Raw genomic sequence first — 18,936 nt, forward strand, 5'->3', positions numbered from 1 at the left:
ACATTTTAAGGCAAGCAAAATCCACCTCAAAAGGCTGAATTTAGATGGAAGATCTATGTCTTTCAGCAGTGTGATGGTCTGTGGGATGCAATTTTTTTTTTTTTTTCTGGCAGAAAGAACATAAAAACCCCATAAACACAGTCTAGGTAGTACCAGGTTTCACAAAGTTTCAGATTGGTACATCAGTCACAATAGAAATCTCCTTTTCCCCCTGCCATTTCTTCCCCCTCCCCCATCTACAGCGGGCCACCAGGGCTGCACTTGGAGACTGGAAGACAAATGGGCAGCTGCCTCTAGAGGCAATTGTGAGGAGACTAAAGATCAACTTGCAGCTGGCACTTCCACCCCCACCACTCCTTAATACTTCAGTCCACTTGCTGCCAGACAAGGATCATGAGTCAGCTCCTAAACATATTCTCCTTGAAACAATAGCTATAGCTCTCCGCTGCAGCTATACCACTACTCTGGCTCCAAGGGACATGCCATAGTTCTGAAAACAAAAGGACCGATTTTAACCTATAGCAGCGCAACACCAGAACTGAACGATACAATAAGCAATGCACTAAAGAATGCTATGCTAAACCTGGGAGATTAGCAAAGCTAATTTTGACATGAAACAGGCATGAAGTCAGTGCTGTAACGAAAATCTGCAGAAGGTGCACACAGCAGTGTTTTTGGGGGTACACAGTAAAGCAGGTGGCTTTTGCATAATCCTTTTCAGCTACAACAGGGTGCAGTTTGATACCACAGCATTGCACACTGCAACACTAATTAGAGGGCAAAGGAGCTGATTCAGCCTTTACAAATTAACTTTATCACAACTGCAGGAGCAGCTCTCTCAAATTCTGAGCGGCTACCACTTACTGAAACTCCAGCACTCATCTTGAGGACATTTCAAGAGGACTACCTAGGAGGAAAAAGCTTCCTTTTGCAAGGACAACATTTCCTTTTACCCGCTAATGACATCAAACTGAAACACTAACTTTTCTGACCCAAGTGCTGTCAGATGATAAAGAATTCAAAGAAGTAGTGAGAAAAATGCATTGGAGATTTCTCAGAACTAGATGTTAACTGATGAACTACAAGTGACCACTGAACACTTTTAAGTGTGCTGTGCACATAGTAAAGTGAGGTGTGCACATAGTAAAGGTTAGATGTGGAGAGTCTATGCCCACACAAAGCACCCTCAAGAAATATCAGCACCCAGAGCATGCCTTACCTGCAGACAGTCCACTGATATCCTCTGAAGAGATGTTTCTGAAAGAGCTACAGTGCAAGCTAACACGTTAGGAAAGTTAAGCAAATGCTACGTTTACATTTTTATTTCTAGCTAAGAAATAGGCAAAACTAGTTGTCCTTTCTCACCTCACCATAGTTTGTATTTCTTACAGCTGACTATTGCAAATCACTTTGAAGAACTCTCTAACCCAAAACGCTGACATGTCTTGACTCACATCACCCTACAAGCCAGAAAGCAAGTTGGACACAAATAAAAGACTACATCACAACATGTTCAAAGAGCCAAGACAGTTAAAGAGAAGTCTGCTTCTCCTTCTGCAGGTCCGTGACAGGTGTATTTTGTGGGACTGTGCAACACAGATTAGAAGGTTCTACTGTTAATGCAGTACATGGATTTTACCATCAACAGAAACATGAATAATGTGCACATTCTGTATAAAAAGAGAGCAGACTATATACATCGGTATCTTTTAAATTATTTTATTTTGTGTAAGCTAAAAGGAAATTTACACACTTAAATCTCAAAAGACCTTGGGCATGCACATTGACCTTTTTAGAGGTTCTTCTACATAGCTCTCTTTTTTTCCATAGGAATTTTCCCAGACATTTACAACCCATAGTTTTTACTGTATATACAGCCTAAAACCATAGCAATCTATGATTATGTCATTTTACATTGTGCAAAATCAAACAGAAATAGTGGTACAACAGAACATAAAAAAATTTTAACAGGTAAATTTCATTGTAAGACATTCATATAGTTTTGGTCCTTCTTTTCCAAATCAAGCTGATTAAAAGCAGACAACCTTCTAATGACCCCCAAAAATCAAGTGTTTAGACAGTGATCCATAACTGAAACAAGAAATTACTGACAGCACACCTTTCAAAAGGCTATGTAGTGACAGAGCCATACTACTGACGTTTAAGAACATAAAAATTGATCAGGCAACCAATGAACCAGGAGGAGGGGAATGGGGTGGGGTGGGGGGGGTGGGGGAGAAAAGGGAAAAAACACATCTTAAGCTTGTTAAAACAGAAAAGAAATGATTTGGTTTTAAAGAAACAACAATAACTGAAAACCCACAAAGGGACAAATGTAACCTTTTGTTTTTTTTCTTCAGCAACACACATTTTAATATATGCAGGAAAGAAAAAAATGCTCAATGCAATCTGAAAACCTTTAAGGGGGACTTCACAGATTGTGAAAATTGAAGTTTTCATTATATGTTTCTAGGATTTTATTTTTTTTTAAAAACTTTTTAAAGTTTTGTAAGAAGGACACCACCAGTGTATTTCACAAAGACATAAATGTATACACCCCAGCACAACAAAAAGAATAGATCTTCAAAAAGATTTACCCCCAATTATTTACATTTTTCTCTAATATAAATTTAGGACTCCAGTATGTAAATAAATATACATTACTATGTATACCTTTCTAGTGCTGCTTACCAACAAATCATCTGAACTTGATTTTTTTTTTAATTAAAGCAAGATTGCTTTTTACGACCCACCGAGGGAAGAAAAAAAAAAATCAATAGAAAACGTCCAATTCACATCACTTTAGTCTACCTTTTCTTGGCAGCTTGTTGAAGGTGTTAATGTGGCTGGGAACATCAACACCTTGGCATGCATGAAAGTTAAGTCAGGAAGGCTAGAAATCACCTTGGCAGCCTCTTCACTAAGATGTTCTTCCTTTTTAGGTTTCCTGTTGAAAAGAAAAGAACAAAGTGCATTAATCCAATACCTGATATCCCTTGGATCACTGAAGGAATCACTGACTGAAGCAATGTTCTGGCAGTTTTTCTCCCATTGACAGCGACTTCTGTAAGGTACTTGAAGGTAGTCTAATGTTATAATATCTACCTGCCTACCAACAAAATGTTAACATAGAAAAGCATCAAAATGTTCCCAAATATTGTTGCAATATGGCGGGGGAAGATTTCCCATTCAGATGACTTTTGGGGTTTTTTTGGCAGGTTCCAGTGTGCCATTCTGAGACTACTCACTTGGAGAGAAACATGCCCATATTCTAGGGATAAGGCAATAGAAGCATTAGTTCTAAACTACCTAAATCCAGTATAGTCTTTCAAAATAAAATGGAAAAATCTGGAAAGGACATTAAGAAGTTCCTAACTTACTTCTTAATACTTTTAAAATAAAAAGAAGGTACTTATGCTGTGTTTCTGACATGACCGTACTCAGAATATACATCATACTGCTCTACATCATGATCCACAAACCCTTTTTTTCCCCCCTAGGGCTCATCAGCAGCAAAAGGTGGCTCACAACTTGTAGTTACTTGCTTTGAAGTGCAGTAGTATGTGTAGTCATAATGATACATACAGCTGTTTGGGAATCACTGGTGTTTACTTTGCCTTTTGCATTATTCACAAGAGTTACTGAGGAAATGAATAAAGAGGTCTGAATCCCATGTTGCTCAGTTCTCACTATTATGCAAAACACTCACATTTCCTAAGTAAAACGAATCCTGTCTCAGACTGCTACAGAAGATCCCCCTCCCCTGACCAAATATCCATACTTTACAGACATCTGGCTCATCTTTGAAGAACGCTGCCTATTACTAGAAATACTCAGTTTTCCATCAAACATTATTCCAATTTCAAACATTATTCTAGTTCCAAAAAGGCACCTGCTACACCCTGTAACACCACCAGAAATTCTAGCTAAATAAGTGCCCCCATCTTTGGGGCAAAAATCTGAGACAAAAGGCTCGAACCAAATAACTGCCTTTCCCTAGAACACTTCAGAAATTTCCTTCCTTTATCTTGTCTTAGGTATAAACTTTAAATCGAGCCCATGAGAGGGCAATCACCACTCTGATCACAAAGCAGCATATACTTATGTTTTCTTTTCTCAGCACCCATCAGGATTGTCTCCTGAGCTGATCAGAGATCGGGGGAAAGCAAGGGGCTACATGTTTGCTTCAGCAGCAGTATCAGAATTTCTTTGCTAGGACGAGAAGAAAAAAAAGCTGGAGTCAAACTCATCCTTGACATCACTGATCATTGTGTTGACACTGAACTATCACTTTTGTTTGCTACTTGAAGTCGCCACTTGATGAAAGATCTCTAGACGAGGCAGCCTAGATACTAAATCTGACTTTCCTTCACTAGAATAGCAATATTTTCTTTTCTCTCCTGCAGTGGAATTTCATGAACCACTGACTAGGCAGATTACCAAATTCTGGAGGATAAACAAAGCTGTGTGCTGGATTTACTGAAGGAAGAAGGAGAGCGCCAATATGTGCCTCCTTCTCTAACAACTTCACAGTCAGCTCTGTTTGCACTTGAAGGACTATATCTGAGCTGTTGAAATGCGGTTCTCACCCACCACTGTGTTATCAGTATCTGATGCCACTATTAGTAATCACTTACCACAAACCTCTTAAAAGGTACAAACTCCTGGTGATCAAGGACTTACAGCTAACAAAGGAGTGTTTGACAGAGGAAGCCAAAGGAAGAGGGCTGAATCAGAGATCTGCATTAGAAGGAGTTCCTGTAATTGTTAATCAGGCACCAAGATGGAACTCACACACTGCTTGCTATTTATATGCCTCTTCCTCCTCTGCTCAACTGGGGCATGCTAAGAAATGGCACTGCTGGGTCTGTGAGGCAGTGCTGCATTTTCTTTGGTGATCATATGGAGAACCTTTACCACAGGATGATGCTATTGTTCTTGCTGTACTAGCTGGTCTCTGCAACATCACCACAGAACTTGCACGCCAGTGAGCACAGTCAGATGTGAATCTCACCTGATTACTGAATGCTCCCCTCCTGGCTGGAGACCCTTTGCAATAATTTATCTACTTAAGGTGCTCTATAAAGAATGACAAGCTAACACACCACACAGCAAACGTTATTTAACAACAACCAAGTTACATCTACAGATACCATCAAATAGTAATGAGGCTCAAAACCCTTCTTTTAAATCATCTCAGTACAGAGAGGGATGAGACAGCCTAAAGTCTCCATTCCTCAATGGAGAGGGGCAGGTTCCTCTAGAAGACAATAAAACTGGACACTGCAAGTACCCTTTCTGGGTAACAGTCAGCACCTTTGGTAGCAAATATCACCAGGGCAATTACTCACTAACTCTCTAAACTTAAAAGACAAAGTAGCACCACCACTGCAGACTGTTTTTACCCTTAAAACTTACCAAATGGCCTAATAGCTTGTGATGCCATTTGAGAGAGGCAAAAGAAAGAACCTTGTCACGTCCATTAATTTCAGTCACCACTTTTGCTGAAGATGTTCCCACTGTCAAGAGATTCTTTTGCTAAACCTTGGTCTGTGGAGGGCCATTGCAGAGCTTCACTCATGCACTCTTAACTTCTAGCTACTGTAGCTTACAGAACAGACACCTAAGTGGATTGTCCGCAGCAGCTGTACTACCTCCGTCTGCTTGGGAACCAAAACTTTTGATTACTAAACCATTAAAGGACACAGTCCTGGCTCAAAACAGGGTCCCTGCCTATTCAGGTATTAAAACTACCTTTTACAGAACACTTTGCCCCCCTCCATCTCTCCTCTTGCACTAGGTTATAGTTCCTCCACACACAGAGGGGATGCCCTTACCCAAGCAAATAATTGCAAGTCCCTCTACCTGTTGGCACAAAGTTTCCTTTTCAAAGGTGTGTTAACACTAAGTTGCAAGAAATTAGCCAGACAGGCAGGGAAGCTGCTGGAAGAAAATTTAGAAAGAAATAGGGAATGCTTTAGTGATGCGTCACTCGCACCTTACTGTTCTGTTTTTCATTCCAGCCCCTTCCTGCAGCGTTCAGTCTTTCAGGACTTCAGTCACCTCTCATGTCTGCAAAGGGTTTTGTGGATAGCACCAGCAAGGCCAGGCTCTAATAGCAACAATGAGTTGATTAGAGAAATGCACTTTAAAAATCACCCTGTAATTAAGAGTTAGCCTGCTCCTTCCAACACTGCCCACAAAGAGTATTTCCAGTCTAAATGAGGGGTTTGGCCATTTCTTGGAAAGGTATCAGTGCTCTGCTTTCCTTCAAAAAGACAGCAGATAAACTTTTGATCTCTGCCAGTTCTACAGAACTGGGCAAGGCTGCAGAGTCTCAGTGGAATGTTGTACTGGATCCCTGACCTTCAATGCTTACTGCTGCCGTCAAGGTTTCAGGCTCAAGCTGAAGGGAGATGTTTCCCTTCCTCTCCCAACACTTTTATTCTGAGAAACTGACTTTCCAGCTTCAAGAGATGGGTTTGCAAGCAAAAGATGGGGCTATTTCAGACAAAGTCAACTCTTCACATGGCTTCCTACAGCTAAACAATGGTATTTTCACTCTAAGATCCTGAGTTCAGACAAGTTAGACAGACAGGGATAGCCTGAAGTTGACACTGGCCACATCTTCCCTAATCATTTATCATGAATGGCTAATAGTCCATATTTCCAGGTTGGTGCATGAATGCCATCCTTGCTGAGCTGGCTGTACCCAGTCACTCCTATTTTAAAGTCTCCAGTTGATTAAGAAAGAATAATAAAAAAAAGAAAAACAATTTTATTAGAAAAAGCTAACATACTGCAACATATTTGGCATACTGCTGAGATAAGACCATCTCAAATCTCTGAAGGTTTCTAGCTTGAAAAACAGACCGTTTTTCTTTTGGAGAGCATGAAATCAAAAAAGTAAACACACTTGAAATTAAAAAAAAAAAAAAAAGTCAGAGTTGACAAGAACATACAAAATGTATTGAACACTGAAAACAGCTGCTTTAAAACAGCTAATTCATGTGTGTACCCGAACTTAATCACCAAGTCTGAGGTCCCCAGCCACCTCCTACAGCCTGACATATTGCTACAACACAGATCTAGAACCTCTTCCTATCAGTAAGCAATGCTCTCCGGAACTTTGACATTGGCTAGAGAGAGCTTTAACAGTGCAAGTAAGAGCTTTCAAGTGCACTGTGGAAGTACTGAAATAAGCCAAACTCCTCATATCAAAAAACCAACAATACACAAAAATGAAGGTCAACATTCATTTCAGCAAAGCAGACTTCCCTGTTCCTTTGCAGTGTCCAAAGAAAAAGGTATCTTCAAGCAAGCAAGCAGGTACAAATCTATGAGTGGAGATAAAATAACTAAGACACATTTGGAGTTTGTATGTCCTGCTGTGAATTTGTGGTTACTTTTAAATTAGACTTAGAATACCTTACAAAAATATTTCAACTGTAACTATATTTTCTAATTAGGGAAAGTCAAACTTTCCCACTAGTGTATCTTCTGAAGAGGTTATGCACTCCACACGTAGAAAAATAGGCCATCCAGAAGCCAAGACACAAAAATCAGCATTGAAGTGTGGAGTTCCCTCTACTGGTTCTCCCTTAAAATTTCATGGCTTGTTGATCTTTTTTATTCAGTGTTCACTTTGAACATTTTCACTGCAGGAAAACTATCAAGACAGTTTTCTCAAGGAAAGAACATGTTTTAAAAACACTCTCGAAAAATACAATTTTAGTCATTTTAAGAAAGCCAGCTCTGTCCCACCATTACAAATCACTACATTTACCACACCTCCCTTCAACCATGCCTCCTCTCTAAGTGCTATGCTGCATAGAAATGCATCTATTTAAGTGCTGGATAAACCCTAAATCTCACTTATGAGTGAGGCTATGTTAACTACCTTTTAGTTGCAAAGCAACTAATATTTGTTGCATGTTGAGGCATGCACTTCCTCAACAAGAGAAATATTTGGCAAGAATCTCTCAGTGATTCTTTAATAGGCATACACATTAATTACATGTTAAGACAGTCCAGGGTCCTACTGCTAAGATACACAATTCAAAAAATAAACCCAAGGAATAGAAGCTTGTAAGTGGAAAGACTATTCTGCACCCATTCAACAGGCCAGACTTAGAGGAAGACATTTGACATCTAAAGCCTTTTATATAGACTCTACCTATAAAAAAAAGTAGAGAAGAACTTCACATGAGATCCATGAAGCAGAAAAGGACATCCTAAACCAACTATAGGCTCATTCCTAAACTCGCAACAGCAAAATGAATCTGATGTTTGGTCACTGAAGTTTTGACAGGTGCTGGAAATCTATGGGAAGGCACAAATATTGTCATAATTATTAGTCAGTTGTATCATTTTACTTTGTGGAACATTGTGTATCTATAAATTACACAGAGGACCGAGGAGAGTCTTCTGTCAAAGTCCTAGGTCACTGAACTGCATGGTTCAGTTTACCCTTCTGTTCTTAGGAGTCAGCGCTGTTCTTCAGCAAGTCACTTCTTCCAGTTCTGTCTTTAGCGCTAGGTTTTCCACTTACATTCTGGTGATCTTTTTCTTTCAGCTCATGATTTCCCATCTTATTTTAGAGTTCTATGGTAATTTGAGATATCATCTACAGTACTATGAATTTCGTATTTTAATTTAATTATTCAATTTAAGCCTTTTGATCATTCAAGAACTTCTGACCTAAAATGGCACACACATTCACTCCTCACATTTTGTGTTACCCTTAGAAAATGAAGAAAAAAGTCCAATAAAGAGTATTTACCTTGTGGATGTGCTTGCCTTCTCCACTGTGGACATGAGTCTTGCAAACGCATCAGTCACTCTGTTGCTTGCATTGGAAGTTTCCAGTTTTGAGGTTGTCAATTCATACAACTCAGGATCCACACCTTATAGTATAAAATGATAATCAGTGATGGTTGGAGGCAAGTATAGCCATAATTAGCCACAAATCAACCTGCCAGAGACAGTTTTCTGTAAACATCTGAATGATTTATAATTAAGATACATGAAAAGAACATGACAGAACACGTCTGTGTCTCTTAAAACGCCATCCTCTCTCCCCACCCTTTTTCAGTAGTTTTTTTATAGTTGTACTACAAAACATATGCACATTGGATCAAGTCTGGCATACAAGGTCTCAGTCTAAGAGTAAACAAAACAAATTTACCTTTTAGAGTGAAACACCTGTAATAGTGTCAGCTGGGTTAAAATAGATTGTTTCAATTACTTCAACTCAACTGCTTGTATTAAAAGAATGCTGCATGTTAACAAGGACCAACTCTAACGAGAGATTACACACAACACTTGCATGCATAAGAGTGCATTTAGTATCTTGCTTTTCACAAGAGCTTGTGTTAAAAATTTTTTTAGGTGTGAGGAAAACCAGCTTTTATGATACATACAAGTGGAATGGCATTAAAGAAGTTACATACTAATATGTATAATGCTACCAAAACTTTTAGTCTATGCTTCCTTTTCAAGTATTTATAAAGCATCAAGTATTTGGATGTTTCAGCTTTGATTTCCTAGTTTCAGATATCTTAAGTCAGATGCTGAATTTTGACATCACTTATGTTGCAAATGGATTTCAAATTTTATCAGCAGAGGTCATTCTGAAAACTACGCAAACAATGCAAACCTGCATCCAAAAAATACATATGTATGGATGAAATTCTACCTGTTTAATATCAAGCATCACATTTCAGTAGGAAGTAGCTGTAGAATTTCCAGATATTAAGTACATTTTCTTTAAAAAAGTCTCTAGGAATTAGAATTATCAAAATAAATCAAGAGGAAAGACTGTTACAACACATTTTGTTGCTCAGAAGCATTTAAGTTGGTGATACTCCGCTAGTTAGTTTCAGGTATTTTATGCTTCATGGGTTTAAATGAAGTCTGCATATGTGCCATCCACAATTATAAATCTTTTTCAAAAACAGCATATAATTTTTGTACAGAAGCATCGTGTGCTATAGACACCTGCATTCTAAACAAGTGTAACACTAGTTCCAGCTGGTTTGGACAACACAGAAGCATTTCATACTACTGCAGAACAAACACTGCAAATACTTGGACACGATGGTCCCATGTAGCTACCCAATATAAAAATAGCATTTATAAACTGCTGTGCTGATGATTTTACCCAGTTTCCTCACCTAGATCAAGACACTTTTATAAGTACTCCTGAAATACCGAAAGATTACTAAATAAATTAAAAAAATGCCCGTGCCTACTGTCCTGCCTTTTCCACCCGGCAACCCCAGTACTATGTGCACAAACAGATGAGGTTAATAATCCTCATGTCTGCTTTGCATGAACACTCCCCAAGCAATGTCTTGGCCATTCATCATTTATGCACAAGTTAAGTATTCTTTCATTGTTAGGAAAATAAGCTGACCAAAAGGAAAAATTAAGAAAATCATATGGTTATGCTGCAGGAGCTAGGGGGGAAGATTTGCTCCATTTAATACGAGCTGATTAGAAATTAATCAATTCTCCTTTCAACCTACATTTTTAAAGTCTGGATTTTTAAAGTTAACTTCATCCAGTTTCAAGCAAAACATCAAAATATGTACTCTCCTGAGACCAGTATACCAAGACTTTAAGTACTGTCAGATGTTTACAGAACTTGGAAATAGGAAAAAGCTCAGCTATTCCATAAAATATCCACTTTCAAACAGGAGAGAAAAACTTGAAGAAATACACTTTGACTTGCAGAAGCCTGTGAAATCCCATTAAGGTACAAATTGTAAAACTAATTGAAACAAGGAGTCCTTTGACGTGCAACTCTGCAATAAATGTTAAATGCAACCTTAAAAGTTACATCATTTAGATATTCACATTTATGGTCCTGAATTCATTTTCATTGTAGTGTGATGTCACTGCTCAATTCTTTAGGCACCTCATACTCAGCTACATTTACGTTAAACTATCAACATGAAAAATAAAACAATATACTAAGTCTGTGGGAACATAATAGCAACGAGTAACTCCCTGTTCATGATGTAGATCGCAAGTTTTAATAAAAAGTGATTTTGGCTACTGTTGAAATCAGACTGAGAGGAATACAGCGTAAATTTATCCTAAGTAAAATTAAGGACTTCAGGGAACAAACAAACTTCTATTACTGATAAAAGTTTCCTCTTTAAGCCAAACGACCTAACAATTTATCTTTCAATTATTTTAGTTATTTTTAAGAGTTGCATATTCTCCATTTTATTCAGTTGATTACAAATATTTAAGGAAAGCACTGCAAAACCTTAATGAGATATTGAAGGAAAGTTAGCCAACCAAACCCCACACAAAGCTCCTAAACACACACACAAACACACGAGCTGCAAGCCAAGAAACAAATGACTTTCCCAGAAACAAGTCAGGAGGAAAGAAAAGCCAAAACCAAGAAAAAAAAAAAAAGGCACTATAGGGCATACCAGGGAAGGTGATAATACCTGTAACTTGATCAAACAACAACGATGTAAAAAAAAAAAAAAGCAATTAAAGGCTAAAAGAATATCCGTCCAGTAATCACTTCAAGTGGGCACACCACCAGGACACAAGAACATACCCAACTGCACGAGCAGTACACGTACTGGGTGCTGATGACTTTTACATCGATAGGCTTGCACACACTTACTAAAGAATCTGTAAGACTCGAGAATCTTGAATTTGCTACCTATCACTTCCACGACAAAACTGCCATCTTTCATCTAATAATGACATTTCTCAAGGGTGGAATAAAAAGAAATTTGGAATGTGATGCCATAAAATTACCTTCAATGATCAGATTTCAAAACCAAAAAAGCAGTTTTTTAAAAACAAAAAATACAGTAATAATTATAGGCACTTATTTGAAATGTGAGAAAACCCCAAACCTCTTAAAAATTGATTTTTTTAAATTAAAAACACTAAGAGGAAAAAAGCCTTCCTATGAAGAAAGTGATTATCATGGCTTCAGGCATTGCACTGAAAGAGTATTTGCCTTATCTACTGAACCTATGCACTGGGATAAATCCCCAAAATATTCCCTTAAATTCCTGTAGAAATTTATTCAAAATGTAGGTTTTCACAAGCTCGTGAAAATACTCAGAGAATGTCAAAACCATGCAATAAATGAATTCAATTACTTTCACGTATTACTCAATGGAGAGAGTGGTGTTTTCGTCTCTTTCTAAGGGATTAAATTGCAGATAAAGTGCTGTGGTTTTATAATTAACATTCATGAACTTCTGATGTCCCACAAACATGCAACTATCCTTGGTTTTTATTATGAATGTTGTTAAAACACTTTTTTCACTTTATCATTAATATTAGTAGGTCACACAAAGAAAAAATTTACAGCCTCCTGGTAGCAGCAAACACCAGCAGGGCTGCGATATGTTAAGCCCCATGACTTTACATCCACACATAACTTCCAAATAACATCATAATCCCATAATTTGGAGACACTCATTCAGAAGAGAGAGCAAGCCTCATTTTTGGGGAATCATCACATCTACAACATTTTTCGATTTTTCTTAAGTGCTTAGAAAAGTTAACTTGCAAAATTTCTCATTTGAAACAAGTGTTTTAACATCTTATCTGCAAGAGCATAAGCGCCATTCATTCATTCAGCAGGTGACAAATACAGAGCTGACAGTACCTTTTAAATACTTTGCATTCGATACAAAACATCAGAAAACAGAACACATATTAAAGGAAAAATGCAGCAGAAAGACATTTTAAAGAAACACAACGTAAATTTTCTCCTTGTTTATAGGAAAGTCAAGTGATGTGCTCATGCTTTTAGTAAGTTTTTGTGGTTTTAACACTCTGCTGACCTGGGATTGTGGTGGTGCTGCTAGAGCTACTGTCATCCACGGGCCCAAAGAAATCAAGGTTCAGAAGAGTGGAACCTCCACTAGCTTGAAATTCAGTGACCGTGTTGGTAGGCAGCCATATAGAAGGTAAGCCAAGGGAGGGGTTTATGTGTAAAAAGGGGTAAGACACACACTTGAACATGCAAGTTATAATTAGTACTCAGTACGCAATTTAAAATTGACATGAAAACAATGCTTACAGTATTAGTTTGTACCTTCTAAAATAACAGCTTAATTCAGTGCACATTTCCTCATGTACAATGCAGCAAGGAAATCAACACTAGTAACTTTAAAATAGATATATTTATTTCAATCTAAAAATGAAAGAGAACCAGCACGACCCAGAGAGAAAGATGTGATCAGTTAAAGGGAAACAATATATAGGTCAATTGATAGTTAGAATATAGTGGGCTTTTTCTCCCCTCACTGAAACTGAAAGCCATTCTTTTGTCAGGAAGACTTAGCAGATCCCCAAATAGCAAAGAACGAAAAAAAACCTTTAAAGTTTTATTTAGCAGCTTTAAGCTATTAATTATCATTATCTGCTATTAATTTTCATTATCTTCAAGCAGTGTGAGCACAGGGTAACAAACAACACTCTTATATTCAGCTCCTCACTGGTAAATTATACTGTTCCCCTTTAGTACTAAAACAGAAATCAAACCAAGATACATTTTAAAGTTGTTTGTTAAAAAGAAAGTATGATGATTGACTGAAGTAATTAGACACCAGACAACAGCAAGAGGGTCCATCCAGGCTTTCCTTCAGCACCATGATATTGCTATCCAAGCTCTTACATCCCACATGTTCTGAAACAACACCGTGAGGCAACACCAGTGCAGTAAGAGATGCACTTTATTTCAGCCTGCTTTTGAACAACTTGTGTCCTGAATTAATTGCTGTTAGCAGGCTCCTCATAAAGGTATCAGTTTCTTTACAGGTTTCTAGTCTGTCAATCAAACAAGTTTCCAAAACTTGTTTTATTTCCTTTGCATGCACTTACATTTCTGAGACTGGAGGCGATGACACAACTCACTTTGCTATTAAAATAGACATAGGTGAAGGGTCTTTCATGTGGTAACTATATATACTTACAGATACAAATAAGTTCGTAGCTACCTCTTTAATTTATAGCTCTTGAGTGTAAGCAAAAGTGATAACAGATGAAGTCACATTTTGAAATATAAAATTATCTGTAAATCTGAAAACTTTCAGCTCAAGAAGTGTATCTTTTGCAAACAATTTATGGTTAAAATATTGTGCTTTGAAGTAGCCACTATACACAAGTTTGTCATTCAAAGGACGTGTAAAGAGATAGTTTACTGGTGAAAAATACTTTTAACAAGTAAAACTTGTCAATGTAAAATGCTCATTTGTTCAGAGTTTCATTATAATCTGCAGTTGTGTATATAATGAAGTGTTAATATTGCCACTGTGTCACTAGCATATGGCAGGAATCTAAAATAATAATTAACTTAGTATTTTTCAGACTACATAATACTTCAGGGGCACAGTTAATCAGAAAGAAAGCCTGAATTTCCAAAGTTAGGAGTAAGAAATAAATACTATATATATTTTTTTATATATATATATATGTGTGTGTGTGTGTGTATTTAAAAAATAAATAAATCAGCAGATAGATGTTTGTCTGAACTTTGTAGCTTTCTTATCTCTAGCTCTGGTGCTAGAGGCTCTACGGAGAGACGTACCATCTAAAGGGTTAGTAAGGCCACTGCTACTCCAGTCAAACTGGACAGGTGGTAGAGATTCCTAGAGTTGAAAAGTCAGAAATCAGATTTTATAGTCAGTTCAGGTTACAACAATGCAAAGCAGTTCAAACAACAGATTCTTTAGCATCTAAATACTAAAAAGACAACTAAATGAGCAAGCCCCAACTTTTGGGAGGTGTGTATTTTCATAATATGCACTAAAAATTCAAACTAGATTTGTTCTACCACAGGAAGTCTCATTAAATTCTGAACAGCACAGATTAGGTAGCTTCTAACTCAAACAGGATTTGCAAATTAACTAAAACATACCAATTGGATAAAAAAACCTTAAGGCATAGTTGAAAGTTAAACTACTATTACTTTCATGGAAGACGAGGCATTTTGCACAAAAAGTTATGTATACATAATTATAGGGCAAATTTAGAATAGGATTATTAGTGAAAGCTGTCTGTACATCCATGCTTTGTCCTGATTATATATAAAAATCAGTTATTAACCATCAAAGAGCCCATCATTCTTGTGGTTTGTTTTGCTTTTAGGAGACATAATCGCTACATGTGAGGGACAAACTATCAACACCCTCTTCACTCCACTCCCTTTAAAAAATAATCCTGTGACTTCTTACCCTTTAACAATTAACTTATTCCAATATATAAACAAACCATAGGTAACAATGCTTGAATAAGAGGAGCATGGAAACGTTGACTCCTGGGAGCCCATCCTTGCTGCCTTTTCATTTCCTCTTAATATGTCTTTTGCACACAGACAGGTAAATCAAGCAAGCAGCAGGGTCCATGCTTTATAGGGAGAGCGTGTTCAGGTGCAATGTAACTTGCAAGTGCTGTCTTTCCGTATCCTCAGGACACAAAGTGATGGGACAGTATCAGAAATATCTGAAATAGGTTGATCTTTCTACTTCTGTGCATTACGTTTCTGCTCTCTCCCCAGTGAAGTCAATTATCAAGAAGCACAGGGAAAGGATGTGCCTTCAGCTTCTAACAGAGCAATCACACTTCTGGAAGAAAAGCAGTGGAAGTTCTCTGCAGCTTTATTCAAAATGCATCACTAGTTGTCAAGCTTCCAGTGGCCGAGACATACCTTGTCTTTGCTTTTGTAGAAAGTCAGACTTCAATTTTTTTGTTTTAGAACTTTGAACTATCCAACACTGAAGAAATATGCAGATTCATAAATCAAGACTGTAGCAACCTGAGTTAGCTTTGTACAATTAAGCTAACTGTAAGAGGCTTCTGCTAGGTGATAGATGTTTACAGAAAGAAAAATGAAGGGAGATGGAGATTTCTGTATTTCCTTATAGTAAATGCCTTGCCTAGAAAAATCTTTCCTACCTAATGACTTGGAAATATTTCCAGTACTGAGCACAACTAGAACAGTATTCACTCCATGGAGCTTAAGGAGCTGATGCTACACTTTTTACTTTGGTAATGAAATTACTGGCATTGAAATGATTTGCATGGAAGCACAATGTTAACAGTGTGGAAGCTACACCCAATGAAGTAATGATCGCTATCTTCAGTAGCTTGTTTAAAGTTTGTCACATCTAAATATATATTAACATTAAAAAAGATTTGTAAACAAACAAAAAAAAAAAAAAAGAAAAAAGGGAGGCCAGTATGACAATGCAGTAGCTTTCTGCCCTGAGGAAAATAACTCAAATTGAAACAAAGTACCTTCTAACCAACTCTCACTTACTGAGGAAAATGCCCACAACGTTTTGTGTCAAAAGACTGAATCAGGACTGATGAGTGTGACAGAATCACATGGAAAAGGTGATACCAATGGCTGGGTAAGCTTTTCCCTTTAATGACAACTTGATTCTCAGATTTGCGAAGGAGAGGACAAAGGATGCGATGAATTCTTCCTAAAATGGTGTGTGTGTGAATCTGACTCCAAGTCAGTAAGAGTATACTAAGTATACTAGTCTGCTCTGTGCGATGAGGCCATTCTGCTGACTTCAACCACTTGCAGAAGAGAGGGGCGGCAAGTAAATCAGTCCCCACCTGCACAGGATCCTGGTAAGCCCTGCTCTGTGCAATAGCAAAGTGAAAGGAGAGAGCAAAGGCAAAAGACAATTAAACAGAAAGGAAAAGGCTTCTGTTTCTAGTGACCTTGGCTCTAAGAAAACTAACTATACTGGGACACCCGAACACAGCATTGAAATCTCAGACAATGGGAATGTGCCCTGCAGATGGGAATATAGTGTTTTGTCTTTCAGAGATTGCAAGGTTTCTAGACTACTGCATTTACAACCAGTATTTTAATAACATGCTTTAAGGAAAAGCACCCAGTCTAAAAGGATATTGAGAAACAGGGCAAACTGCTCTCACTCCTCCCTCCATCTTAGATTACAGGACACAGTACAGAAATGAAAAAGTATACTCAGCTCTCAGAGTACTACTCTGAATGTTAAGGAAGTGAGAAAGAGGACACTAAAAGGCCTGCTGGTTTTACTGCATCGTATTTCACTTCGATAAAAGTGAGAGATGTTTTCACACAGTAATTTTAGAATGGTATTATATAAGAGCTTTTATAATCTAAAGCAGTAAAATGTAAATGTTTGTGTCTGTGCCAATAATTACCCAAAGAAAATGAAACAAAGAAAAAAAAAAAAGGAAATATTTTGCTGTCTTAAAGCTGGGGGAAAAACAGAAGGGCCTGTAATACAAATATAATATAAAAATTTAGATAGATCCCACAAGTGAGCATCATAAACACTTCAGAAAAAGATTTATGTGGAAGTAATTCATACATTTTATTGCATATATTAATTGGCAAAATTACAACAGTTCTGAAAATTATTTTTTCTTGGACACCACCTTTAAGCGACCGCCACATCTGATAGAATAGCAAGTTCTGCAATATCTCTTACCTGCAAATCTTTGTCTCTTACTCTGTCAACAAAGCTACATATAGTCTTGGATCTTTCTTGTATGTATAACTGGAGAGCAGTTCCATGATGGAGCCTTTGGCTGGTGGCCAATAATATGGTAGTTTGTATCTGTCATTGTTAGAAGTCCTGATGGTCCCTTATGTAATTAGAAGTGTTTTTAAAGACTGTCACCCCATGGGGTTTAATTAAGGTTCAGTCCCTAATAGCCAGCAAGTGTAAGGTACACATTTCTATTATAACCTGATCTCTAATTCAGTATCTTACATGCATACAGATGTGCCGCAACAAGGCACCCGGAGAAAAGAATTACTGGCAGTTTTCTTTTAGAAAGGTCTGGGTCACTGCAGATTTCTATTCCAATATAAAACTTACTAAGCAAAACTAGGCAGGTAAGAAATCCCAAAGTTATCCTGCATGCTGTGACAAAGCTACCACTAGGCTCTACCAAAGAAACATAGTCCCAAGTAGACAGAAGAGGATGCTTTGAAGGAATATCAAAAGAGCAGAAATATCTAGAGAATTTTTTGCAAAAAAGCCAAAGAGTAAAACGTAAATAAACTTTTAAAGTATGGTAGCCAGAGAACAGTATCAAATCAAGAGGAAGCAGTCAACATTAACTCCAGACAGCAACCTTTTTAACAAGCACTGGAATATATTTTAATCCCACTTCCTGATGACTTGGCCATGGTGTAGAAGCCCAATATAGCAGATGCCGTAAAGTGGAAGAGAAGGGTACCTATCTCAGGTTTCACAAGGAAAGGTTGCCTGTTTGAGCAGCCACTCTTTCTTACACCTGATGTGCCCTGATACAGTGTTTTACTTCAGACCTGCGAAGCCTTTGAGACATCATACTTAGATACAGGCAACAGTAATCAGGGGATTATTTCATATTCTGTTTACCGCCTTACAGTTTTGAACACAGAGAAACAGAGAAATAAGCCCTCCAATTGTCAAGATAAACAACAGATCAAAGAAGAATTTAGATGCTACCTTCAAACATAAAACAGAACAAGTCTACAAAAGTCATCTTTATATAATAAACTAATGTGATAGATCAGTCAGTAACGTAACTTGCTTGAGAGGAGAAATCATAATTTTGAAAACCTTGTCCTTACAGCTTAACAGCTCATATGGAAATTTGTCCACTGTGTTTCCATAGCCTAACCAAGCCAGTGAGATCCTCTGCAGGGAAGGAAGCCAAAACACACAGTTTATATAATAACTAGGAAAAATTATTACAGCTCGTTTGCTGCTTCCCCTCCGTCCTTTTTTTTGATTTCTAATTCTCTCTATGTTACATCTCTGCATGCTTTCCCCTATTCGCCCACAACCAAAAAACTAAGGTGTTTTTACAAATGTTCTTTCCACTCCTATTTTTGCATCATCATAGTCTTTCTTCCAAAATGTTATTCTCTCAGCAGGA

At 37.6% G+C, this 18,936-nt stretch overlaps 1 protein-coding gene across 1 annotated transcript in view; it reads right to left on the minus strand.

Moving 5' to 3' along the window:
* Positions 1 to 1,703: 1,703 nt before the first annotated feature.
* Positions 1,704 to 18,936, minus strand: part of AFTPH (aftiphilin) — a 36,525-nt gene continuing 19,292 nt past the window's right edge. Inside the window, exons 6-9 of the mRNA XM_010294317.1 lie at positions 14,585 to 14,645; positions 12,837 to 12,920; positions 8,783 to 8,906; positions 1,704 to 2,947 (exon numbers count right to left, since the gene is read on the minus strand). Coding sequence (XP_010292619.1) covers positions 2,803 to 2,947; positions 8,783 to 8,906; positions 12,837 to 12,920; positions 14,585 to 14,645 — 414 coding nt within the window. The 3' untranslated portion in view covers positions 1,704 to 2,802. The remainder of the gene's footprint in view (positions 2,948 to 8,782; positions 8,907 to 12,836; positions 12,921 to 14,584; positions 14,646 to 18,936) is intronic.

The sequence above is a fragment of the Phaethon lepturus genome, unplaced genomic scaffold (genome assembly GCF_000687285.1).
Source record: "Phaethon lepturus isolate BGI_N335 unplaced genomic scaffold, ASM68728v1 scaffold4969, whole genome shotgun sequence".
NCBI classification, from domain to species: Eukaryota; Metazoa; Chordata; class Aves; order Phaethontiformes; family Phaethontidae; genus Phaethon; species Phaethon lepturus.